This window comes from Camarhynchus parvulus, chromosome 13 (assembly GCF_901933205.1).
Source record: "Camarhynchus parvulus chromosome 13, STF_HiC, whole genome shotgun sequence".
NCBI classification, from domain to species: domain Eukaryota; kingdom Metazoa; phylum Chordata; class Aves; order Passeriformes; family Thraupidae; genus Camarhynchus; species Camarhynchus parvulus.
In genome coordinates this window covers 927040-953665 of record NC_044583.1, presented here as the reverse complement: position 1 = coordinate 953665, position 26626 = coordinate 927040, and the positions used below count along the sequence as shown (strand labels likewise).

Below are 26626 nucleotides of genomic sequence, written 5' to 3'. Positions count from 1 at the left end.
ATGAGGGGGCAGTGGGACGGGCTGGGCGCTGCCTGGGGGCCATGGCCCGGAGGCCTCTCCCTTGCGGGCATTGATGAACTTGGTCGTCCGTGACTTGGATGGGGAGGGGTCAGTGCGAGCCCTCCGGTGACACAAAGCCCCCAAGAGTGCCCGATTCCCCCGGGGGCGGCGTGCGCGGCCGTGAGTTGATGGTGCAGCGAGGCTGTGGATTGTCCGTCCCTGGGGCTGTTCCCGCGCCGTGCCCCGCCCGTCCCCTCAGTCCCCGCTCGCTGCCGGCCCCGCCCCGGCCCTGCCGCCCCTCGCGGGCCCTTTAAGCGCGCGCGGGCCTTTCTGCGCCGCTCTCGCGAGACGCGCGCGCGCGCTCCCTCCCCGCCAGGTGGCCTCCGGACTACGCGCCCCACAATGCCCCGCGCGCGCGCTCGGGGAGGGGCGGTGGCCAATGGCGCGGCGCCCCGCTGCCGGCTCCCCCCGGAAGTGACGTAAGGGCCCCCATGTGAGGCGATTGCAACACATGGTGCGCGGCGCGGGGGAGCGCGAGCACCGCGTGCGACGTCAGCGCCGCGCGCCGGGGGGAGCGGGCACCGAGCGGCGGGGCCCGACCGGCACCGGCACCGCCCGGGACACACCCGGCCCCAGCGCCCCGCTCCGCGCCGCCCGCCCGCCCCGCGCCGCCGCGCCCGCCGCAGCGCCTGCCGCCGCGGGAGGAGGAGGAGGAGGAGGAGGAGGAGGGAGAAGATGGCGGACGATCCCAGCGCTGCCGACCGCAACGTGGAGATCTGGAAGATCAAGAAGCTCATCAAGAGCCTGGAGGCGGCCCGCGGGTGAGCGCCGGGCCCGCGGGGCCGCCGCCCCGGAGCGCCGGGTGTCCCGGCTGGAGCGGGGCCGCGGCCGGGGGCGCTGCCCGGGCCCGCCCGGCGCGGGGGGACGGGAGGCGCAGCCCCGGCCCGGCCGCCCCTGCCCGGCCCCGGGGCCCTTTTGTGCGGCCGCGTGGGACCCGGCGGCCGCTCGGGCCCGGGGGGCGGCGGCGAGGGCGGGCCGGGGTCGGGAGGGCAGGGCCCCGAGTGGAAGCGTGGCCGCGCTTCCCGCACGGGAAAAGGGAAAAGGGCCGCGGCTGCCCCGGGCTCCGCCGGCCCCGGCGCGGCCCCGCAGCTGCTCCCGCACCCGGCTCCGGGCGGGGCGGTGCCCCCGGGCCCCGGCGGGGGTGGCACAGGTGCGTGTCCCCGGTGCCCGCCCCGCTCCCGGCCCCTCCGGCCGCCCCGTGCCAGCTGGCACCGGCGAAAGGCGGATTCCAGCCGGAGGAGACGCTCCTCTGTCCCCGTGCAGCCTCGGGCCGCTCCCGAGCGACCGGCTGGGCCGGGGAGGGCGGCGGGGTAAGGGCAGCGAGGCAGGGGCTGAGGCAGCGCTTACTCGGTGCTTTCCTTACCGACAGTTGGTTGATCTTTCTGACCCCTTCCCCTCCCAGCGAAGGTGCTCAGCTCCATTTCCCTGAAAGTAATCTCTTCCGAAGTTTGGACAGTGGGAAATTTAAAGTCTCTAATCCGCCTTTAATCCTTGCACTTTAATTTTTTTGTCCCCCCAGAATATCTGTTCCTGCAGCCTGCCCCATGCCAGAAGTGCCTGTTTGAGAGGGCAGCTTGGCAGTGGCTGGTTCCATCGTTTGGGAACCCTCTTGGGCCTGAGGAATTGCAAGACTTCAAGGTTCAAGGGGCTGTAAAATAGCAAAGAAAGTGTGTCTCGGTAGACAGCCTGGTAAAATAAAAATGAGGGGTCACTCCTTAGCCACCCTTGTGGCTCCAATTTCCACAGGCTCACCTGAACAGGTGTTGTTGTAGCTGGGGCAGCACTGGCATCGTTCTGTGGCCCCCCCAAAAGCCAGGGGCCAGCTGGCAGAGGCTGAGCTGTTGTCCTGCCATGTCCTTAGTGCTTGCTCTGTGCAGTCGTTCAGCTGGAAACTAACCCAGGCAGGAGGGGATCCCGAGTCACGGGTCTCCCTGAGCGTGTCTTACTCTGATTCATGATGCAGCTGTGCAGGGATGGTGGGGGGCAGAAGGGAGTGGGGAGCCTGGGCTGCCCTTCCCTGTGGCACGCTGGACTTTGGCTGCCCCAGCTGATCACTGGGCTGGGCCTGTGCGTGGTGTGGGCAGCACGGGCTGTGCTCACAGGGGTCCCAGGAAGCTGAAAGGGCTCGGGAAGCTCCAGGCATCCGCTGGAGCTTTGTGCAAGAGCACTTAGGGAGCTTGGGTGGGTTTTGGAAATGTAGAGTTGGAGTTTTGTCTCTCCCTGGTTCGAGCTGTGCCCATTTCAGTGTCAGCTCTTGTGTTGTTTGGGATAGGTGAGTGCTGCAGGGAAGGTCCCAGCAGCTGTTGGAGTGCTTCTGGGAGGCTGAAGGGCTGGTGTCTCTTGTGGTGTCAGCTTCCTGGGGCCACAGCCCAGGTGTCTGCCCTGTCTTTCCTCTTCCAGTGATCCCTGGAACAGCTCTGCTGTGCAGTAGAGGTGCCACAGGCACAGTCAGATCCGTACAGGAGGTTTAGCTGTGCCCCCTGGATCCAGCACATCTCCTGGAGGTGGGGATGCTGCTGTCCCTTAATTTAATCTGTGCCAGCTGCTAAAGCAGCTCCTGAGGAAGGCAGTGCTGGTGCCAGCAAGTCTAATCTGAGCAAGGTGATGCTGCTTCAGTGTCTTCCAGGGAGGCCTAGCCAAAATTACCCTGGTTTGGGTGCCGTGAGGAGAAGAGATGCTGCAGCCTCAGCCCCCAGCAGGCTCAGGCTCCCCGGCACAGGAGGTGTGGGGCAGTGGAACAGGCTTTTCCGGCCTCTGGAAGAGTCACTTCCTCTTCCTGTGGAGTAGGAAGACCTGTTCTGGGGTGGGTTAGGGGGCAAAGCCTTCCAGCAGGGTGATGGGGAGGGCCAGGGCCTCGCTGGGAAGGCGTCCCCACCTTCCCTTACTCATGTGCTCCATTAGTGACCCAGCAGCAGTGTCCCAGTTTCGTGTGCTGGCTGTTCCTGCAGGGGATCAAAGGACGGGAAATGGAGGAAGCTGGAGTTAGACATTCCCTTGGCATGTGGTGGTTGGGGCACCTCTGCTCTGATCCAGCTCATGTGGTAAAATCTCAGTGGAGTCTGCAGGGTGTTGACAAAAGTCAAGTGAGCAGGAGGGCGAGGAAGTGCCTTTGTGGGATTGATGAGGAAGGGGGCAGTGCTTGGTCAGAGCACCCAGGGGAAAGATTAAAACCTCAGCTTTCCCAGAAGCTGATCAGCTGCAGGCCAGCAGGGGTGGGTCTGCCTCTCAAACCTGGAGGTAACATCCTACTGGGAATGCCCTGTGTTGTTTTCCCAGCCCTGCTAAGGAAATCTGCCTTTCTCACTGATCTCTATAGAAAGAATCTGTCAGTTCAAAACAATGAAAAATAATTTTTAACTCCCCAACCCCACCTCAAAGCCCTGTCTCTGCTGACAGGGACTAGAAGGAGCTGTTATCTGTGTCTTGCTTCCTAAACCAGAAGTTATCTCCTTCCAGCTCTCCAAAGCTGAGTTGCACACTGTGTGATCCTGTACAGAGTGGCTGAGTTGGTGTTTCAGATTTGGGAGCTGGAGGGGGGTTAGCTGGGTGTGAAGAGGAGCAGAGGGACCAGTTCAGCACTGCAGGCAATTAACCTTTGTGGCCAGAAGAAGATGGGAGTAAAAGGCCCCTAATGGGGCAGTTGTGGCCTTGTCAGAAGTTTAACCTTGTCGTGCATCTCTGAGAGCTTGGAATGCTCAGACTTAGATCCAACATCTCTGCTTCTCCCCTACTGAGGGATTCATTTTGCTTTCAGTACACAGTTCAGTTTTGTAGAACAGATTTGGAGAAACACTGGGCCCCCCAGAAGCTGCAGCTGTGTATTTGTGGGGCTGCTGCAGCCCAAGTAGGAGCAGCATTAGCCACTGTGGTTTCCTTTCTTCTCCTCTCTCTCGGGGCTTTTCTGCTGTTGCTTCGTGCAGTTTTTCAGTGTCAGTGCTAAATTGACAATCCCTCTTTGTTCCTTTAGTCTCTGCAGTTCTGGATAGTTAGCTGGGCTATGGGCAGGGTTTTCTGCTAATCTAAGCTGTAAATGCTTGGCAAAATCAAGTATCAGCAACAATAAGCAGTCTCTTTGCTGGGAGAGGACCTGAGATGTCACACTGGAATCATGTTTGGAAACTTCTCCATATCTTAGAAATGCTTTCGTCTGCAAACGTCTCTGCTTGCAAATGGTACTGACACCTCCCTGGCCAGATGGGCTTCCAGACCCCAGGTGAGAGTGCAGGGTGTGGAGCTCCCTTACAAAGGGAAAACTTTCAGGAACGTGCTCTCTGGAGACATCTCCCCTGTCCTGAGCTTGCTCTGTTGGGAGCAGAAGCCCTTGTTGGATATTTTACTGAAACAGGAAAAGAGGAGGTGAAGATTGAGGTGTCACTGAAGGCACTGACTGCAAACACAACTGAGCCTGGTGTGGGGAAGAACATTTTCCAAATGATGTGCTCTGGAAGGTGGGTCAAACAGGGCAAATGCAGAAACAAAGTCTGAACAAGTAACTTATTCTGGTTGTAACTGGAAGAAATGTTTCAAAGCCAGAGGAGGGAGAAATGGCAAGAGGAGGGGACATCTTGGTGTCATCAGAGTCTTGGGAGGAAAGCAGTGTTGCAGTTCCTGCCTGGGTTTGGATTCTGCCATGTTGAGATTTCCATCTGCTATATGGGAGAAACAGAAAGGGAGAGAAACAAAGTCACCATGAAGGACAGAGGCCTGTCTCTCCTGCAAAGAGAGACAAAGTTCTGCCTGAGTTTCTGGAAAATGGAACATAGTTCTGCTTGAGGGTGAACAAGCTCACCTGTTGCTTAGACAGAAAAGATTTGCCCACATCATTTACAGATGGATTCTCTTGCAGTCTGTCTGGAGTCTTGTTGGTCCTGATGGAAAAGTCCAACCTTGGAATTAGGTTCAAGCTGCTGCTGTTTCCCAGCCTTGTGGAGCAGGAGGCTGCACTTCTCAACACCTTGTTCTGGGATATGCTGGGATGGTGCTGCTCTGGGACTGGGCAGCTTGGACAACCTGATGCTGCTGGGGAATAAGGTAGTCTTAACCTGTTCCACTGTGAGGATGGTGGGCCTTTCCAGAAGTGGCCTGAGAGCCCACCTGGCTGTGAGTTAACACCACTGTGGGCAGAGCTGCAGCAGCTCCACTGCTGGGGGCAGTCAGGGCATCACTGGGGTCAGTGGCAGCTGTCTCCTGTGCAGCTTTGCCTTGTTCCCAGTTTCTTTTGAACAAAGTCCTGGGAAGCCATGGTGGTGGCATTGGCTCGTGCTGCCTGAGTGAGCTGTGTTTCCTACCTGGATTAGGCAGAGCTCCTGCAACACTCTGCTGTGAGTGGATTATTCTGCTGGTGGTGCTGAAGGTGGAATTGTGCTGGGATAGCTGTGGGGCAGTATTGTAGCTGAGTTAACTCCAGCGTGGATTCTCCTGCTCCATACAAGACACAGCCCAGCAGATTTGGGGTGACACCACCACCATGGCCAGGCAGGTACCAGGGCAGCTCTCTTGGCTCAGGGGGTGTCACACACCAGGAGGAGCATTTGGTGAGATCTGTCAGCACTGACTGGTGTCTGCCTGCACTGCCAGAGATGTGTCAGTCCAGGGGCTCCCTCCCCTGCTCCCAGCCTGGCAGCAGATCCCTTTCTCTGCCTTCTCTATCAGGATCTGTTTGTCGTTGTGGCTGTGCCTCCGACCTGAGCTCTGGCTCAGTTTAACTGTTGATACAGGAGCTGTTTCTGCAGCTTTCACCTTAGGATGGGGGGTATGATGGAGGTCTTGCCCCAGGCCTGGGTGAGCTGGTGCATCTGGGAAGGGCTGAGCCAGGCCAAGGTGGTCCTTGGCGTTCCAACTCGTGCTGTAGTATTTAGGTTGCAGCTCTGTTGTGCCAGTGCCTGTCATGGGAGAGGCTTGAGGATCTCTCCTGTGAGCTGGTGTCTCCAGTGGGCCTCTCTTGCAGAAAAGTCCTGCTCCAGCTGGGATTGAGCTGGGCTGTCACACTGGGAAATGTGAGGCACGGGTGGGACAAGGGCTGGAGGAGCAGGTGGGTCTGCAGGAACTGAGCTTTACTGGCAGTGAGTTTTCTGCTTTGACTTGGTGATGTGACCTTAGTGTGGAGTGTTCAGGGAAGAGGTTGTGGTTTAAGTTCTTACCCAGGGCAGATTGCTTCCTCCAAGCTGTGCTTTCTCATCCTGCCTGTGGCAGGGGGAGTTCCTAAAGGAGGTCATGTTTCTGTGAGAGGCAGAGGCTCTAATGCTAATAGTGCCTTTGCTTCTGCTGGTGTGAGGAGAGGGAGGAGGTGTTTGCAGAGAGGCTGGAATAGAAGCAGTCCAGGGCAGAAGGGAGAGCTGAGGGCACTGTGGCACGAAACCACGTGGGATGAACAGCAGCTGCTTCCACACCATTTCCCTGCTCTGTTGGACCTCTTCAGCTGCCAGTGGCCACAGTGCTGGGGTAGAAGCTGAATGTGGATTTCATATAGGCAGGGCTGATCAGACCTCTCAGGACTAAGCAGTGTCTTGTGTTTCCGTGGTGCTCAGGGTGGGAGGTCTGAGAAAGCTGTGCCAGGTGGGAAGAGAAGCCAGGGACAATGTCCAAAGGGTTGTTGACATCCTGCTGGTTGCCTCAGTCTAATGGTTGTAAAACATTTCCTGGGCTCTCAGCTGCCTGCTGTACCTGTTCCTTTTGAAGTGCAGTGACAATTAGGAAGTGCTGTTTGGAGAGAGCTCACTAGCAGGTGGCTGAGGAGGACCTGAGCTGGAAAAGTGGCTCCAGATCAGAACTCTAGCGAGTGTCTGACAGCCTGTGGCTGTTCAGCAGCCTGGTACCTCTTTTACAACTGTGTGAATCATTAGTGAGCAGTGTGATTCATGCACAGATCATCATTCACATCGAGCTAATGAATGAGCCCCTGAGGAATGACGTGGTAGGAGATGGGAACAAGCACCTCAAAAGAGGACAGACTTTTTTGGCTTTGTGGCAACTGGATTTCTTTCCCCTCCTGTTAGCCACCTATTCCCATGTAGCTCTGGGGCATTAGCATCTTAATAAGCAAATCTGGATTTGTTTCAGTCCCTCAGTGTACATCTTGTACCCAAATGGCCCATTAGCATAATGCAACAAGTCTTTTAAACTTGGAGCATTAATAATTGGAGAAGGAGGAGGGAGAGCAGGGGAGCTGTGGCAAAACTGAGCCTCCCAGTGAGTCACAAATGTCTGAAGTGCAGAAATGTCTGTTCCACTTCCCAGTAATTGGGCATCCGGGCTTTCCGCATGAGGTCAGATGCAGCCAATAAGGCCTATTCAAAACATGCCTGTGCAATTATGTTTTGTGGTGTGTTGCCTTTGATCCAAGGATTTTGGAGAGGCATTGATTCACCTTCTCCAGGGGGTGTGCAGGATGCACTTGTGCTGATTCAGTGCTTGGGATGAAATTGGGAGCTGCAGGGATGTGGGGTGGCGGTGCTGGTGGTGGCCTGAGCAGCAGTATCAGAGGCAGCCCCAGTCTGGGGACAGAGCTGGCCCCGGTTTGGGGACGGAGCTGCTGACGTGTCCCTCTGGGCAGGCGCTGTGTGGTGCCCAGGGGCCAAGGGCTCACTGTCACCTGTCACCTGTGCAGCCCTCAGCCACACGAGCAGGAGCAGGAGTCCGTGACCTGATTCTTGTCTCACCTCCTTTGTGTCCTGGCAGTGAGGGAGGCTGAGCTCAGGAGGCGGCTCAGGGGGAGCCCTGCCTCACCTGACCCTTGCTCAGCTGTGGCCAGCCTTGCTCTGCTCCTTTGCTTGCAGCCATTTGCTGCCTCCCTGTGGGAAGCTTTCCCTGGCTGCTGGAGCCAGGGCTCAATGAGGCTCACTTGTGTTTTCCAGGGTGGGTTCTGGCTGGGTGCTTTTCTCCCTGGCTGGCACTCAGAGCTTGGTTGGCATCTGGAGGCCTTTCCTCTCTGAAAAGGTGGTGGGTGAGGGTAGGAGGGCAGGATACCTTTCCAGGCCAGTCTGAGTGTCTGCTTCAAGCTGGTTCTGGTTACATGAAGTGCTTTTTCTATCCAGTCTGCCAGCATTAGAGGAGAATGATGTATAGGATTCCTGTTGTGGGCTTTGGAGCAGGACTACAGCAGGAGAGCCTGGCATTGTGTGAGCCATGGTGGAATAGCTGCAGGGTCTCATGCTGTGCAGTTAAGTGGTTTTCCTTTGTCCAGGGGAGAGGTGGCATTCAGAGGCTGATGGAGGAATTTGGTGTCTGGGGTGTTTCTTCAGTTCAGTGGAGGGGGGCGGGCTCAATTTCTCCAATAAATGCTTATGCTGAAAAGGATTCCTGAAGAATTAATTACTTGGTCTCCTGATTCTGCAAATCCTCTCCTCATACCCACCCTGCCCCCATCTTGTCCTTTTTCTCTGCTTCTGAGGTGTCAGTGGATCCCGAGAGGTGAACTCTGCCTTATTTTGCTTGGTAACTGGTCCCTTCCATACCTTCAAACCCTTCTTTGGATGACATGGAAGCCTTTGAGGAATGACTTGTATTCATGTTGCCTTTTAGGAGATGATCCAGAGCTCTGCTGCACGCTGGGGTGAAATGCAGGATGCCTCTGGGGGATTGTGAGGTTCCTGCTGGAATTGTGCTGTACAAAGTTCTGCCTGACTTTTGGCTCAGCTCCACATTAAAGCCCAGAGGAGCTGTGGTGGGTCCCACTGAGCTCCCCAGAGCTGTGTGCTGTGGCTGGGTGTCTGTGCAGTGCTTGTGTCCTGCTCCATGTGCTCAGAGATCATGGGCTGGGCAGGGAGGGGGAGTTCATCTGCTTCTGGTGGAGGCAGCACAAAACCCTGGTGCCTCCAAGCAGCAGTCAGGCTGAGGGGGTTTGCTGGGTTTATTGCAGAGCATTCACCTGATTCTTACAGGCTGTGCAGTCTTTGGCTTCCAGGTGATGTGGCCTCTGAGGGATCCTGGACTCTGGAGATTCCCTGCTCTTTTCTAGCAGGTTTTTCAGGAAAAGTTGTGCAGCTCTTTCATTTGCCGTTGTCTCTCCAGATTTGGCATCTCAAGTGGACTTGAGCCACTTTGTGTTTGATGAAGGCTTTGTCTTATTAAAAGACATTAAGTCTTTAATGGGTGCAGCTGTGACCTGTTTGTTTCACAGCCATAATTCATAAGTTGCAGGAGTGTATGTAGAACTTCCCTCTGGCAAGGTCAGTGCTCTGGCACTCAGGGCAGGATGAGTGGGGAGTGTCTGATGGCCTGGGAACCCAAACCAGCAATTTTGTACTTGCCTGTACCAAAGGACACTTCCTTTTTATAGCATTCCATTCAACATCTCTGCTCAGGTACAGCCTGAAAAACCCTCAAATATTCTTTCCTCACATCAGTGATTTTGTGTGCCCTGAGTGTAGTCCTTCAGTGAAGTGCCACGTGCCTGCAGCACTGTGGGTGTTGGTTCAGAAGCAGCTCTTTGGCACCTCTGGCACGTGCCTGATGGAGTTCTGCCTTGGATTGCAGTGATATTGCTGGCATCTGCCTTGCAGCTGGCTGCACGTGGAACTGCTTTAGCCATCACATAACTTGGGTAGCCTTGGCTGTCCGGGCACCTTGGGCTCCTTGGGGTGTGTTGTGCCTGCCCAGTGATGCACAGTCCTGGATGGAGAGCAGCAGGGCTTACCTGGGGAAGGCACCATGGCTTGGAGCAGTGTGTGGCAACAGTTGTTTCATAGAAAGCTTCCTGGCTGTGGAATGTGGTTGGGATCAGATTATCTGGGAGCTGCTGGCTCTGTGCTCCTGCCAGTCTCTGGCAGTCACACACAGGCCTGGTGCTGCCTGGGGAGAGCAGGATGCGCATGAAGCTGTGCCCTGTAAAATAAGCCCATTTTGAGTCCTAGGGAATGACTGCCCTCCCTTGCCTCTGTATCCCACATTCCACAGTGTGCTGTTAGTGTGAAATGTTTCACTGTGGAGCAGCTACAGCTCAGCTGCTGTTTGTCAGGTCTTCTCTGATAGCACAGGGCAGGCCAGTCCCTGCTATTTATATAGCAGGCTGTGAAATTAATGCTCTCCCGTGCCAGCTCATAGCCCAAATTGCAGGAGCCAGGTTGACTGACTGCTCCTCCTCAGAGCGCTGTGGTTGTCTGCCTGGTGGAGGGGAGCTGTGGTGGCTGCTGCTGCTTTGGGGTGTGGCAGTGCAGGACCCATTTCACAGCACAGCGCTGTGCAAGGTGGTAGGAGCCTTGTGGAAAACCACTACATTACTGTCTAGTGCCAGCTGAAAGATGAAGGTCTAAGGATCTGCTCAGCTGTTCCTTCTGGTGGCAGGGTGGTAGGAACATGGTGACAAAGCCCTGCAGGGGGGGATGGCCACCCAGAGCAGGAGGCTCCTCTGGCAGCTGTCATGGAAAGCAGCCCGGTGGTGCATATGGCAGCCCATCCCAGGAGGGTGCAGTGCCTGCTTTGTGCTCTTGGCTCCTGCTCTGGTGCCTCCTGGTGCTGGAGTGCAGAGCACGTCCACAGAGGGCCCTGCTCCTGGTACCGAGCGTGGCGTGGGCTGGGAGCAGGGACCCAGCTGGTGCCAGCATCCTCTGGGCCGTTCCTGCTCCTGGAAGGGACCCAGCCATGCTCCTGGCCTGCACACACAGCAGGGAGGGCTCCTGGCTGATCCCTCCTCTCCTGGCAGGGAAAGGAGCTGCTCGGGTGCCACAGCAGCTGCTTGCAGGAGTGGCACAGCTCCCCTGCAGCTCTGGGGACTGGGTTGGTGGTGATTCAGCGCTGCCCACACTGCCACTCGCTGTGATCACTTGTCAGCAGTTGCTCTGAGGTCTCTCTGTGTCTGGGAAAGCTGTTTGGTGGCACAGTTGTCTGAAATTCCAACTGTAGTAACATCGGAGTTTTAACAATAGAAAGGCTGTCCTATCCACAAACCTTGATTGATTTTCTGAGGAACTTGCTGTCTCCCAAGAGTGAAATGTGCTTATTTTTCCTTCCCCTCTTCCCTCAAACAGCTCTCTGCACACTGTGGGAGAAAGCTAGAGCTCACCTGCTATGGTGTGGGAAAGTTGGAGCTTTGATCCTTGTCCTCTCTCCTGGAGATACCTAATGCTGCTCATGGCAGGTGCTGCTGAATCTGAGCTAATTGCCCATTCCTGGCAGGGCACCAGTGAGCAGCACCCCCAGTGCAGACAGTGCAGGCCTTCTGCCTCTCCAGAGCTGGCAGAACTCCCTCCTTGGTTCTTTGTGGTGTGTGGGCTGCTGCCCCTCATGCTCCTGATTGTTTCCTCTGCCCCTGTCCCCTGAGCAGTGGCACTTGTGGTGCTGGCCTGTGGGCTGGGATGTGCTTCCCTCCATCACAAACATCTCGAGCATCCCACCCTTGGATGGCACTGGCAGCTCTTTGGCCAGAACAGGGACAGCAGTGCCTGGAGCTCTGCAAGCCCCGGCTCGGCTGGGTCCAAGAGCATCAGCTCCCAGCTGCTCTGGTGGAACTTGGGTGTGCTGAGCAGGGGAAACCTCAGCAGTGCTGTGAGATCGGGATATAGCCTGACATGGGGCCCATGCTTCCTCCAGGAGTGCTGAGGGGGATGCAGGGCAGGCCCAGCTCCTGGCCCCGAGCTGTCAGTGTGAGCAGTGCCCCTGATCCCACTGGTTCACTTGCCTGTGTCCCATAGCAGGTGTGTGGTGCAGCTGTGCCCCCTTTTGGGAGGCCTTAGGATGGTTATGGGGAAATTCCTTACCTCATTCCCAGGTAAGTGTTCTCTGGAACCCTCAGCTCCAGAGGGGACAGGGTAGAATTTGCAGAAATACCTTTTATCTTGTTGAGGCTGCAAAGACCCAGAGGAGACTTGGAAATTACCTTACTCTGCAGAATAACCTATTTTTTTTTTGAGTGTTTTTGAACAGCAGCTTTCTTAGAAACACTTTGCTGCATTTTGTCTCCTTGGGGTGAGTTTAGCAGATGCACCACAGGGTTTTTTAGACCCTGCCATACTGCATTAGGGTCACAGACAGGTACAAGTTTGCTTTGAAAGAGGAAAGCTGCTCTTGCATGGTCGGATAAGGAGGTGTTGGCAGCGTGTGAGGGAGTTCTGCAGCCACCCTGAGTGCTGGTGCCCATCTGCTTCAGCTGCTGCCTTGCTGGTCTCAGTCTTTGGTTGGTTGCTTGTTTAGTGATCCCTTGGAGTGCTGGGTGCATGGGGCCATGGTGACAGGCTGACTGGTTCCTTGTGCTCTAGGCTTCCAGCAGCCTGCAGGTTGCTCCTGTGGCAAGCTGCATGCCAGCTGTTTTGCTGGATTCTGCAGGAATTGGTTAGAGCCTGAAATAGCTCTGACTGTGTGAATAGTGGTGAAGCATGCCGAACCTGAGAAGTGTACTTGATGTTGGTAGTGGAAGGTGCTTTTGGATACAAATCCAGACTGGAATTTGCTGAAGGCTTGGCCCAGGCACAGTACTGTGCTGTGTTGAAGTAGTTGGAGATGTAAATGAGGGGGAGTGCATCCTCTGAGACCCATGAAATTTGTTTGTTTGCAGTAATGAATCACCAAGGCTGCTGTGTTACCTCGGGTGGGATGTCCTCGAGGAGCAGTGCTGTGACCCTGCCTGATGGATGAGGTGCTGTAGGATCAGTAACCCCCAGTAGGATCCAGTGGCTGCTCTGTGCTGGCACCAGCGTTTCTGGGGCACTGGAACACAGCACAAGGCCAGGGGCTGGCGTCTGAGGGGAGTGGCTTGCACTTGAAAACTGAAGGGAGCTTTTCAAATGGCTTTTTAGTGAGGAATTGCTCTTGGGAGTGCACACCCAGCCTTCCTCCTTACTGTGCACAAAGCTGGGGAAGCATCTGGAGAGTCAGTCCTGTGAGGAGCAGCTGAGGGAGCTGGAGGGGCTCAGCTTGGAGAAAAGGAGGCTTGGGGGGGGGGGCTTCTTGCTCTCTGCAAATTCCTGTAAGGAGTTTGTAGGTGGGGGGATTGGGCTCTTCTTCCAGGCAGCTTGTGACAGGACTTGCTCCCTGCTCTTTCCCCTCTGTCCTCAATTCAGGAAAAATTGTATGCAATCTCTTCCTAGCAGGAAGGCCATGGAGAGCCCAAGGGGTGTAACAGTCCCACTCCCACCTGCCACACTGGGATGCCCTTAGGGGATGCAGGAAGTTAGGTGTGATGGGCAGAGCTTTCTAATCTCTAGCAAGTTGTAAGACATTCTTCTTTGAGAGGAGAAGATAACTCAGGAGTGCTGCTTCCACAGAAGTGGGGAAGAGTTGCTTTCATTCTCATCAGCCTCTAGCTCAAAGGAGCCTGCTGGGAACGATAGCCATTATCTGTCCCCCAAGGCTGGTGCCATTCACTGGGTGGGGAACTGCTTTAATTGAGTGGGCTGTGGAGTAGTCTTGGCTGGGGTGACCTGGAAGCCTGACAGCTGCCAGCATGGCTCAGAGCTCCTCCTGGGAATAACACAGGCCAGTGTGGCTTTGTGACTTCGACTGGTGTGTATGTGGAGCTCAGATATTAAAACCAATTAGTTGTCTTTAAGGTCAAGGACTTATTTGACCTACCAGCCTCCATTTTAACTTGGCCTGGATTGAGGATCTTTGGGAGAGGGCTGTACAACTTGTGTAAAGAAGCTAATGAAGTGATGCTTTTTAAAGCACTTCCCTGCTGCCTCTGTAGCCCAAACACTTCAGCAGGACACTGGTACGTGACAGCCTGGAACAGCAGCGAGCAGGGGCTGGGGTAGGCTCCTTCCATAAGAAATGTAAAAGAGCAAAACCCTGGGGTTTGATGTCTGAAAAGCACTTTGTTGGCGCTCTGACTCAGAATCCTGAGAAAAGGCTTTTTCACAGAGCTTAGCTGGTTTGCCCTTGAGAGAGCTGGAGGATACGATGAGGGATTTGATTTTTATGCCATTACTCTAACGGGAAGCATGAGGTCTGGGTTAAATCTGAGGCAATGCAGAGGCAGCACTTCAGACATCTGGGATATTTCAATGGCAAATGGGAGGTACCTGCTGGAAGGCAGATGGGAACTTCCCCAGTTTTCCTTTGGCTTTGGGTGCATTTGAACCACAAGGTGGCTTTGGGGATTAAGATTTCTGCAAGACCTACCCCAAAGCCCTAGGAAAAATGAATATCAAACTTATTTTCCTTTAATTTAAGCCTGTTATGTGATTTGTGGGGTCTTATCTCCTGACTCTGCCTGGGGTTGGTGCTGGTGAAGCAGCAGTGTGTGCTTAGCACAGTTCAGTTAAAGCAGCTGCCAGAGCTGATGAGCTGCTCTGGGGAGAAAAGTGGTAGTGGGAAAGCAGAAAAGACTCACTGTGACAAAGGGATCCTTCCAGTTCAGTTTTCTGTATTAATCTGAGGAAAACAACGTGTTAAGACAGCACTTGGGCTGCTTAGTGCTCCAGCTGTCTGAGAACAAATTAAATGGGCTCTAAGATGTCCTTGAAGTATGTGGCTGCATTGTTTTAAATAATCTCTGCTGGGAGCTGCTTCCGTTCCTTCTGCTCACAGCCCCTGGTCTGTGCAGCCCTTGGTCTGCACGTGTGTTCTTTCTTCCCATGTAGTACCCGAGAGTAAACAAGCAGCTTTTGGAGGACTTGCTTGGTAGAGGCTGAGCACTGAAGAAGAGCCTGTTTTGGTTTTGTTTTCTTTCCTCTCCCATTGTTGTCCAGCAGAAGGGGAATTACACCAGCGACAGTGAAGAAGTGTCCTTGGGGGAGGGAGGAGAGAACTGTGTTTGTGGGCTATGGTGTGAGGGTGCTTGTTGCTTTGCTGCCTGCTCACATCCCTTTTTTCCCTCCCCAGCAATGGTACCAGCATGATCTCGTTGATCATTCCCCCCAAAGACCAGATCTCGCGAGTGGCAAAAATGTTAGCGGACGAGTTTGGCACTGCCTCCAACATAAAGTCCCGAGTGAATCGCCTTTCAGTACTGGGAGCCATTACATCTGTACAGCAAAGACTGAAACTCTATAACAAAGGTAACTTCTAGCTTGTATGGATGCTGGCACACTTCCCTTTCTTGGAAGCAGCCTTAAGTTCCTGCACTATGCAGTTTTCTGCTAATCAAATCTGTTGGCCTGTGCTGCTGTTTTGCACTGATATTCCAGGTATGTTGCCCTTGATGGCTACTTCAGGGGTGGACTTTGGGACTAGAGTAGTAAGGTGGTCCTTGTCTTAAAGGAGTGGGGTCATGATTCTGTTCTTAGTGCTGACTCTGCTAAACTTGGCCAGGCTTAAGAGATGGATATTCTGCAATAGTTCATTTGTGTTAAAGTAGTAATTTTCTGACAAGCAGAAACTTCTGTGTGCCTTAAGCACGGCATTGAGCAGCTGCCATCATTCTGGGGGGAACAGACCCAGGCCATCTCAGATGAGCCCTGGCAGAGTTCATTGTTACTGCTTGTGCACTGGCCTGTGGCCCTCCCTGGGATGGCCACTCTGCAAATCCCTGTGTGGGGGCCAGCAGAGCTTCAGGGGCTGCTCAGCCTTTCTCTGGGGGGTGGGAGCTTGCAAACTCATGGGTTTGAGAGGCAGGTGCATGTCTGCTACAGGTGCACTAATTGAGTTTGTTTCCCATTGTAGAGACCTGGGAGGGAATGAGGTGGGGAAAAGGGAAAATGAAAAGTTTGGGATCTTGAATTTCATTCTGCTACGAGTCTCAGGGGCTGGTAGTCAGTTTTTGATGAGTACAGCTTGTCACATTCCTTAGTGATCTAAACCTGCATTGTGTTGTTTGTAGTACCTCCAAATGGTCTGGTTGTTTACTGTGGAACAATTGTGACGGAAGAAGGAAAAGAGAAGAAAGTCAACATTGATTTTGAACCTTTCAAACCAATCAATACGTCGTTGTATTTGTGTGACAACAAATTCCACACGGAGGTAAGGACTCCCCCATTGCAGGAGCCAAGGTCTGGGCACAGCCTTGCTGTGCTTGAGCCACAAGAGCAGCAGGAACATGCCCTGGGGAGGGCTCTGGATGGCTTGGGACTGCCAGAGATGAGGAATCCCTGCTGGAAGGAGCTGAGGGACTGCCCAGCTCCTCCCACCCCTGAGTCTGTGTAACCCACAGACAGGAGCTCCTCTCTGTAACTGGAGGAAGGCTGGGTTTTTTCTTAACCACAGAGGCCCATAGATACTATTCCAAGTCAGGCTTTAAAATACTGCCAAGATAATATCAGTGTTGCCAGTCTTGCTATCAGATGTGTTAACTGAGAGCTTTGATGGGGAACTGGCATGTGCCTAATCTGTCTGGGGGGAAGTGGGATTATTTTTATCCAACATCTAATTAAGTTAAATGAATGGTTTGAGGCATATTGAAAGAGATGTGGATTACAGCAGTCAGTGTATTGCCTCTGAGGCTGTTCTGGCTCTGGCAGGTGCAGTGGTCTCAATGTTTGCAGTGCCCCTCACGTCCTTGATGTTTCCCATGATAAATGTATGGCCTGAGACTTAATTGCCTGTTGTCAGACCCATCTGACAGGGCTTGGCAGGCCCTCCAGTGATGTAGTTCTGCTTGTCTATTTGGGTCTGTGGAGATTTGATCCATAAGTGGCTTCCAGAGGGCAGGAGTACAGCAGGGAAAGGTGTGCTTGTTGCACAGGTGAGGTCCATCCCTACTATTCTGTCTCCTCACAAAGGATAAAATCCCAACATGCCTTTGACCTCCCAGGAATAAAAACGTGTGCACAGGCACAGCTCTGGAGTTCTGCTGGGTCCCTGTGTCCATAGATGAGTGAAAGCAAGAGGGAAATAAGAGAATTCAGTAGAGCCAGGATGCCAGGCCCAGGAAGTGTTTGTCCCTGCTGCTGTGGGCAGTGGGAGGGTGCTGGGTTTCCTCCTGCCCTGTCAGGAGATGGATTCATTTGGTCTCCTCTGCAGCTGCTGCCTCAGGGCACTGATTCCATATAGAAGTGCCCAGCAGGCTGTTCCCAGGAGCAGCTGCAAATCCACTGGTGCTGGTGTGTGGCAGTGACCTGAGGGGAATTTGTGGGAATTGCTGCTCCTGATGATGGGGTCACTGCCAGCCCCTCCCTGCACGGGCTCTGTGCTCTGCCCTGGCTGGGGGTGTGGGGTTGTTTCCCTTGGGGCTGCCTGCACTGCTGAGGCTGTGAGCTCTGAGCTCTGCCTTTGCCCCTCTCTGGCTGTGGAGCCTGGAACCCCGTGGTTGCCCCAGGTGAGCTGAGAGCAGGGGCAGCTGCTCAGGCAGCCACAGCTCCCCTGCAAAGGTGGGGAGGAAGGGCTGCTCTTCACCTTTGGGGTACTGCTGCAGAGAGGAAGCTCAGTCCAGGCTGAAGCAGCAGAACAAAGGCAATGGTCCCTTGGTGCTTGACAGGTCAAACAGTGCAGTTGCTGCCAGAGCTGATCAGGGAATCACTGATCGTTGGTACTGTATGAAAATAAGAGGAAATCAAGAAATCAGAGCTGTAGTATGTGCTGCCTGGCAAGACCGTCTGATAAGATATCTTCTAGATATTTTATTGCCTGTGTGAAACTGAAGTAACTCCCCCAGGGGGCTGTGAGCCCTGATGTGTGTCTGAGGGGTAGGATTTACAATGACTTACTCTGGTACCTTGGCTGGAGCATTCATTCCAGTCACACGTTTTGCTTGGCTCAGTCCCAGTTCAATAGATTGCAGTGCAATATGCCACTTCCTTCTCTCATTCATCCCACTGCTGAGGAATTAATACAGAATATTTACTTTGGCCAGGAGATTCCATTAAACCTTAGCCTCTGTTTCTTCTAAGCTTGAGAGCTGCATCCTGGGTTGTGTGGATTTTGGAGGAGGATGGCTGATGGGTTTTATCCTTTCAGTTCAGCCCAGTAATCAGGCTGACAGCCCTGCAGGCAGCTCGAGGTCCCGTGCAGTAACCCAGCACCATCACTTTCAGTGTTAAACTGGTGACTTCAAGCAATCTGGAGTTTTGACAAGTTCCCCATCCTACTGATGTGGTTTTGCCAGCCAGAAAGAGGATTCTGGCTATTGCTTTTTTGGGCATGTGTAAGTGAGCAGGAGTGTGTGTGTGTGCTGGATGTTTCTGCCCACTCAGACAGCCCCTGAGGGAGCAGCAGCTGAGAGATTGCCTTGAGAAAGGAGTGCAGAGTTTGGATGCTTGGGCAAAATGAGCTCAAAAACCTTGATACTGCTCTGGGCTTTGGTTGGGCAACTTAAATGACCTTATGGGAAATACTCAGCTGTTTTTTTTAAAGGGAGGAAAATTGAAGGATAACTTCATTTTGCAGCAAATGTTCTGGCTGTCTTCTCCACAGCCAGTTATGCACAGGACTATTATTGCTGCTGTTCCTTGTGCTCTGTAAGGCTGAATTTGCTGCAGCCACTGTAGATTTATTCCATCATTCTGTCTGTGGGACTTGGAAGTCAGCAGGTGCAGCAGACCAGTAGTGATGGTAGGGAGGCTGTGTCAATGCTTTGGACTACAAAACTGAACTGACAATGAACTGAGCAAGTTCTGCTTTCCTGGTTGGAATGCCAGGAGAGTTACTGCTCCAGTTGTGCCAGCCAGAGAGGTGAGGCAGAGAGGTGGGATCCATTTCACTTCACACTCTCCAGTGCCCATCTCCAGAGTTTTGCTGTCACACCTGCCTGTGACCTCAGGTGGGGAACTGGCAAAGCTGGGAAATTGAGATCAAAATTAAACTTGAGTTTCCTCTGTGCTCTTGACAGTGTTGTATGGGATGGGATTATGTATGGAAGGAATTCCTTTCTGTGAGGGTGAGCAGGCCCTGGCACAGGGTGCCCAGAGCAGCTGGGGCTGCCCCAGGGTCCCTGGCAGTGCCCAGGGCCAGGCTGGACATTGGGGCTGGGAGCAGCCTGGGACAGTGGGAGGTGTCCCTACCATGGCAGGGGAAGGTCTTTAAGGTCTCTTCCAACCCCAACAATCCTGGGATTCTGTAGTGATCTGGAATAGTTACAGCTCCTCAATGTGCTGGTTTTCTTCCACTTTATTAATGCAAATACAGCCATGAGCAGCTGGGGCTGTGCTGTCCTGCCCTCCCTCACAGCTGTGTCTGTTCCAGGCCCTCACGGCGCTGCTCTCCGACGACAGCAAGTTTGGCTTCATCGTAATAGACGGGAGCGGGGCCCTGTTCGGGACGCTGCAGGGAAACACGCGGGAAGTGCTGCACAAATTCACTGTGGATCTTCCAAAGAAGCACGGTAACACACTGGGCTGGCTCTGTCCTGGGCTGGGGTGTGAGGGTGGAAGGGGGGAACTTGGCCTCTGGGGGTTTAGCTCTGCTCAAGTCTGTGCTCCCTTGGAATCTGACAGCAAGGCCTCCAGTCTGAGCCTTCTGTCAGAATTAATGAATCACAGTAATACTCAGTTGATCTCAGAAGTGGCACTTTTTATTTCTTGCTGCGTTTGACCCTTTCTTTGGCTTTGGGACAGTTGTAACTAAGTGTTAGTAGCACAAGCAGCAGTCCCACTCAGTGGAGCCGTTAAGGTTTGATGTGCTGGTGCTGTGTGCACCCCACAGGGAGGAGCAGCGAGCTGCTCTCTGCAGGAAGCACAGGGCCTCATGGAGCAAGGAAAATTCGAGTTCCACTCTGTGCTGCTGTGCTGTAGCCAGCCACTGATGAGTTCAGCAAATTGTCTGCTGGTTACTCCCAGCCCACTGTCCTTTGTAAAGTGGGATGGGACAAAATGAAACAAAAACACTGCCTGCAGTGAGGCTGTGCAGCAGAGTCTGCTGGGCTGTGCTGCATCAGCAGTGTTTGAGGCAGTGTACAAAGGACATGGCTTCTCTTGAAGGTACAGGGAGAGAAGATGTGCTCAGATGTTCAATTTCTACAGAGCTGCAAGTCTTTATAGAAAGAAAAGAAACATTTTCCTCTGTGGAGAAAAATCTCCTGGTGGGAATGAGCCCTCTTTATTCTCTGAGTGTTCCGTGGCAGCCCTTGCCTCGGCTCGTGGCAAACTGAATCCAGGAGGCTGCAGCTGCCCTTGGCTGTGGTTATTCCGGGCCGGCTGTGTCCTGAGGACGCTGCTGGCGTGCAGTGGGTCCCCCATGGCTGCCCTGTCCCTCCCTGCAGGCAGAGGAGGTCAGTCTGCCCTGCGCTTCGCCCGCCTGCGCATGGAGAAGAGGCACAACTACGTGCGCAAGGTGGCCGAGACGGCCGTGCAGCTCTTCATCTCCGGGGACAAGGTCAACGTGGCCGGGCTCGTCCTCGCCGGCTCGGCCGACTTCAAAACTGAGCTCAGTCAGTCTGACATGTTCGATCAGGTGAGTGGCCTGTTCTGAGCAAGCCCTCGTGTCTGAGTGTCAGTGGTGGGGCGGTGATTGTACAGAGGAGTGGAACTCTGGCCTCTGAAGAGATTTGATCAAAACTAAAAATGTGATATATCCAAAGAAGTCTCCCATTTCTGATACCTCCTGCAAGGAGCTGAGAGCTTCCCTTCTTGAAATAGGGCTAATAAGAAATCTGTCCTCCCTGGTTTGGAACTGGCATTCACATTCTTTGTGTTCCCAAATCTAAAGCAGAAGCTTTATTGGAACTGAACTCCAGTAAACCTAATCCTGGTCCCTGTTGCCTGAAAATTGTGGTTCAGTAGTGTGCATTCAGAGGTGCCTCAGGTGAAGTGCAGTAATGAGAGCAGTGACTCCCATGGCAGGGTGAGGAGGCTGACTGCCCTGCTCTGGGGTGGATTCACCATTTCCTGTCTATTCTCTCGTTCAGCGGTTGCAATCCAAAGTGCTCAAACTAGTTGATATTTCATATGGGGGAGAAAATGGCTTCAATCAAGCAATTGAGTTGTCAACTGAGGTCCTCTCCAATGTGAAATTCATCCAAGAGAAAAAGCTAATAGGTAAGTGATGCACTGCAGTCTCCTCCTGAGCCAGGTGTGTGGTGCAGGTGCTGCTCTTGCTCTCACCCTCCTGGCAGTGCCCTTGTGCTGCCCCAGCCCTGCCATGCTGGCTCACAGTGGCACTTGCAGTAGTTCTTTTTGCCACCTGGACACCTCAAGTGCCGGTATGGGGCAGGGATTTGGTTGGTTTCTTTTTCCACACCAGACTTCTTGGACCTTCTCTGTCCTTCCATCAGAGAACCCCTTAGTTCCAGGCCTTCTGGTGGCAGCTGCATCTCACAGTTTCTTGCATTCAGATGCAGCTTGTTTGAAGTTGTGTGCTGTGCTGAGTGCTCATGGCAGGCTCTGTGTGCCCTGCAGGACGATACTTCGATGAGATCAGCCAGGACACGGGCAAGTACTGCTTTGGTGTGGAAGATACACTAAAAGCTTTGGAAATGGGAGCAGTAGAGATCCTGATAGTCTATGAAAACCTGGATATCATGAGATACGTCCTGCACTGCCAAGGCACGGAGGGTACGTGGTGCTCTGGGACACTGGGAGCTCTCAGCACCTGAGGTGCCTCACTGGGATGGGTTTGCTGGAGGAGCTCCCTGAGGATGTCTGACCACAGGGATGTCGTGTAGGGCTCTGTTACTTTGCAGGTTTCCCAGCCTCTGGGGGAAAAGCTGGAACAAGCAGGGTTCCAGTGCACAGAGGGAATTGCAGTGCCAGGGGGGCACTTGGTCCCAGGGCCAGCCTGGAACCTCCTTCCAGCTTAGTGAGTGTGGTATCAGAGGGGAGACTGAGGTGACCTTGTGTCCAGAAGCAATTCCTGGGCCTGCAGCAGGGCCTGTCCCCCTCTGTGTTGGCTCTGCAGCTGCTCTGTGCTGCTGTGCCCTGTGTTGTTGCTCACAGAGCTTTGGAGAGGAAGGAAGGCAGTGGTGGTGCCCAGACCCTCTGTGTTGTAGTTGCTGGCTGTGCTCAGTCTCCTGCTGTCTTTAAATGCATCTTGTAGCCTTACCCAAACTAATACTATAATTTTTTCCTCCCTTCTCAGAGGAGAAGATCCTGTATTTGACACCAGAGCAAGAGAAGGATAAATCCCACTTCACAGACAAGGAGGTATTTCAGCTTTGGGGCTTCTGGCTTTGTTCTCAGTGTGTTGGTGCAGAGCTCTGGACATCTGGGCTAAGTTTGTCCCAAGCACCTGAGCACAGTGACCTTGTGGCACTCAGTGACACTCAGGGCAGGAACCTGTGGCTCTTCCTGTGCAACCCCTTGGATCCTACACCTGCTTTTCTCCAGTCTTCCCTGCTGCCAATGCCAAGGTTGTGTAAATGGGCAGTGTCAATCTTTGAGCACCACCAAACCATCACCTCCAAGGGTTTGGTAGCCACCATGCAGGCAAGGCCCCAGAACCATTGCCTCCTGCTTACTGGCACTGATTTGGTTGTGCAGAACCACTGTGAGGTCAGGAATGGTGACCTGGATCAGGTGCCAAGGGAGTGTCTGCTTTGGGATGCATTCGACACGTGGAGCTGTCATTTGCTGCCTGTGCAGGTCAAACAGCCCTTGTGGACCAGGGGTCTGTGTTACTTTGCAGAATAAACTGGGAAAAAAAATGTCCCTTGCCAAAGGGTTGGGATCTGTCCCACTTGGGTTGTGCCTGGGGGCCATTTCCAGCTGTTTTCCCTCCTGGAGGGAGGACTGCCAATCCCTGCTGTGCATGGAGGGTTTGCAGTGTTACCTGCAGTGAGGTGCTTCTGCTTCACAATACTCACTGCACTTCCTGCTCAGGAAATGGTGCCTTTTGGCTCTGTGCTTGCATGGATCAGTGTTCCTGCCTGAGAGCAGGGCCTGCTGGATGGGGGGGCAGAGCAAGTCTGAATGAGCAGTGAAGCTGAGATGTAGCATGGAGTGACACTGGAGCAGAAGAATCAAGGCAGTTTTTCTCCTGCTTCTGCACTAAATGTCGTATTAGAGGCCCCAAACCCTGTCAGTGATTAATTTTGTAGCACCAGGAGCTGCTGGTTGTGCCTGCCCTTGCCTGGTGCAGTTGTGCCAGGAATGCCTTCCCCCAGGAATGTCCCTGTGGAGCCCTGTGAGGGCTGTGTCCCTGCTACAGCTGACAAAGCCATGGAGCCAACTTTGGGGAGGGGATTTGCTCAGTACTGAACACACAGTGACTGTAACAGGGCTTTATTATTTATTTTTCCCTTCCAATGTCTCCACAGACTGGGCAGGAACATGAACTCATAGAAAGTATGCCCCTCCTGGAGTGGTTTGCAAACAACTACAAGAAATTTGGAGCAACATTGGAAATTGTTACAGACAAATCACAAGAAGGATCCCAATTTGTGAAAGGATTTGGAGGAATTGGAGGTAAACTGCAAGAGGAAAATGTGTTTGTCTCGTTTAGTGGTTGGTTTGATAATCTGGTGCCAACGTGAGTGGGATTAATCTTATTCCTGGCAGTCATGAAACCAGTTTGAGAAACAGTTGTGTCCAGCAGGGTGGATTCATTCCCTGTCCAGCAGGATGGTGATCCATGTTGGGCCCTGTCACTTTCCAGCTGTGTTCCTCAATGCCTGTGCAGGGCTCAGGGATGGGCTGTCCTGTCCCCCTGTGCTGTGCAGCTGCTGGAGCTCAGGAGGGCCCTGGCTCTGCCTGCACAGGGGCTTGGTGGCATCCCCTGCCCTGCCCTGCCCTGGGGGCTCTGACAACCCCCAGCCCTGCTCCTGAAACACTTGGAGCTGTTGCTCATCTCTCAGAGCCTCCCTGTACTTTGCTCCCTGATCTTCTGCTTCTTTTCAAAAGGAAAGTGTTTTTAGTCCATCCTGTGGAGCAGTGAGGCCTCTGGAAGCCAGTCCTGCTCTGGAGCTCCCTGGGCATCAGCCCCGCCTGGCAGAGGTGCAGGCGGCCCCTGTGCCAGTCTGAGCAGTCCTGGGCAGGGGGAGCCCCAGCAGTGCCATGCTGCACGTCCTGCCTGGGCTGGGGCTCCACTGCCTGGGCTCAGCTCTGGTGGATGGGAACCAGGGAGAAGGGCACTGTGAAGGGGAATTTCTAGGGTACAGAGAGCACCAGACGGGAGGAAAGAACCTTGGATTGTTTGGCTCCATAAGGAGCAAGGGTTCTAAGTTTCAGGGTTTGTAATTCCAGGAGTCTCTCATTTCCTGCCAGATCCAGCCTCGTTGCATGCTGGGATCCTCTTTGCTCCCATGCCCTGTAGGCTGGAAAGGAAATGTCCTTGAAAATCTCCTTCACCTCAGTAAATGATTCCAGGGATACAGGATTTCCAGAGCCTTGGGTTGGTGTTCAGGGTAGAAAGAGGAAAACAGACATAAATCCTGCTTTTACTGCATTGGAAAAGTAGCTGCAGTGCCAGCTGCCCTCTGGATTTTACTGCCAGGCTGGATCTGAGCAGTGACACTGGGAGCAGTGATGTGCCCCTGGTGTTTGGTGGAGATGCAGCCCTAGAACAGGGTCAGCTTTTCCAGGAGGAAGCTGGCCAGGCTGGGCAACTTCCTTGGGGCACTAAATTAATTCCCTGTGGCATTTCTCAGTGCAGCTGCCTGTCTGCTGGCAGGGCTGAGCTGGACATGAGTGGAAGCTGTGGGAGCTGTGCCTGGGGAAGCTGGGGAAGCTAAAGGCTGTTTCTTTGGCAGGTATCTTGCGGTACCGGGTGGACTTCCAGGGCATGGAATACCAAGGAGGAGACGATGAATTTTTTGACCTTGATGACTACTAGGTAGTCGAGCTGGGTCCGGCAACACGTGCCTCGCCCCTCCAGCATCCAACCCAAGGAGCAAACTCATGGTGGAAAACACAACTGATCCCTGCCTTAGAATTGGAACATTTCCAGAACTTGATCCACGAGCATTTGGATTTAAGAAAGCAAAACCCTACACTTTGATTTGTCATAGTGTCAGTACAGCAGCAAACTACTAAGTTCCTATATGCCACTTTGGACTAATTTAAAAAGAATCCGAGTTTTTACTTTTACTCAATGGTGAAATTGGTTGCTCTTGTATTTTATGGAAATGATTTTTTTAACCTTCATGATACATTAACTGCTGTAAACCTCTTCCTTCCAAAATTAATAGAAGTAAGATCCTACTGGTTTGTTTCTTTATACTTTGATTGGAGAAATCAATTGCTGCATTTGGCAGCGCCGTGACCCATTTACATGGCATTCTCAGCTTAGCCTGCAGAAGAAATGGAACGAGGTTGGAGCCATAATTCTCTTCAAAAGCTTGAGGAGGCACTGACCTGAGTGCTGGTTCATTACATGTGGCTTGCAAATTCTGATGGTTTGGGGAGGCTCACCAGCCGAACGTGCTTTAATCTATTTGCAGAAACACTGCTCTTACAAACTAGGAAATGCACTTCATGGATTGCAATGAAAATGCTGCTGGAGTCTTGGGCTTAATTTGGATTTGAGCAGTGCAGCCTTCAGGAATTTATTTTTTTCAGTCTTGACAAAAATAAACATGAGATTTCAGTGAAGTAAGGTACACTTGGCTTTTTGTTCCTCAGTAAGTTTTTCTTTTTGCTTTAGGACTGCGTAAGGTTTCCTTGATTATGTGAATTTGAGCCCACAGGTCTTAAATGGAAGTGGGTGTTTGACAGGAATACTGAGTCAGTGGAGTGAAGGCTGAATTAGTGCTGGGAGTGTGGAATATTTGATTCTGATCTGTGGAGCACTGGCACAACCCTGGGAACACCCAGCTCCCAGCAGTGTCTGTCCTGTGGGGATGTGCCCTTCAGGACGTAAAGGATCTCCTCTGGATGGTCCCAGACTGCCCAGGCTTTGTGTCCTTCCTGTCCCACGGAGCATCCATAGATCAGGGAGCTCATCCTTGGGGTGTGTCCAGCCTGCTGGGGACACTCTGGGGGTCAGGGGCCGTGCGGGCCAGGGGAGCAGTGGCACGAGGGCAGGTCCTGTCCCAGGGGAGCAGTGGCACTGTGCCCCGTGGCACAGCTCAGGTCCTGTCCCAGGGGAGCAGTGGCACTGTGCCCCGTGGCACAGCTCAGGTCCTGTCCCAGGGGAGCAGTGGCACTGTGCCCCGTGGCACAGCTCAGGTCCTGCTCCCTCCCTGGGGGCTCTCCCAGCGTTGCTCCCGGTGCTTCCCTCAGGAACAGCTCCTGTTCCAGCTGCAAACCTTTGCCTCTTGTCCTGGTTCACTTGAACAGAGGGAGCTTCTCTTCAAATTTCTGCCACACCGTTGTTTGAGGTCCAAAATTCCTTTCCTTGTGAGCAATACCATTTGCCCCCCTGGTCCCTACCCTGGCCGGCGGCTTCGCTGCCGTCCTCACATCCAAGCTGGAATCTCCCGGGAGATGGGGCTGGGTCTGCTCAGGGCTGAGCACAGCCCTGGCCCTCACAGCAGTATGTTCTGGATTTTGCCATTGTAAATGGGTCTAATGTGACATGACAAGACCACAAAAATTGGTTGTAAATTTACATTTTTGAATATACTGCTTGTTGTTTCACATGATACATTAGGGTATGCAGCTCCTTTTTGTAGTTTTTATTTTTACTATTTAAGTTTGGAAATGATGCCAAATTTTTGTATTTCTTTAATCAATGTGTTCTCTTCAGTGATATATATTGCATTATATATTGATGTGTATATCAATATATACTGATATGTATTACACTTACACATGCAAACACACTCAGTGGGGGTGGGAGATCCTAGCCTTTGCATACTATATAGCCTCTGCAGAGAGATCCCAAGCAGTGATATCTTGGTGTTGTGATGTACAGAAATGGAGAAGAGTATTAAACCATATTTAAGAATATA

General features: G+C 53.3%; 1 protein-coding gene across 3 annotated transcripts; it reads left to right on the top strand.

Annotated features, from left to right (window-relative positions):
• The first annotated feature begins 515 nt into the window (after positions 1 to 515).
• On the top strand, positions 516 to 26626 carry ETF1 (eukaryotic translation termination factor 1). 3 transcript variants are annotated; one of them, XR_004061120.1, is made up of 11 exons: positions 516 to 821; positions 14815 to 14990; positions 15752 to 15891; positions 19048 to 19186; positions 20063 to 20253; positions 20708 to 20837; positions 21198 to 21353; positions 21877 to 21941; positions 23054 to 23201; positions 24485 to 25757; positions 25806 to 26626. XR_004061120.1 is itself a non-coding variant. In XM_030957124.1 (10 exons), the coding sequence occupies exons 1-10, from the start codon at positions 736 to 738 to the stop codon at positions 24565 to 24567; spliced, it is 1314 nt and encodes a 437-aa protein (XP_030812984.1). In that variant the 5' UTR covers positions 516 to 735; the 3' UTR covers positions 24568 to 26626. The 3 variants fall into 3 exon arrangements, 1 of the variants encoding a protein (XP_030812984.1); XR_004061121.1 differs by having other exon boundaries at positions 24485 to 25853; positions 25902 to 26626; XM_030957124.1 differs by having other exon boundaries at positions 24485 to 26626.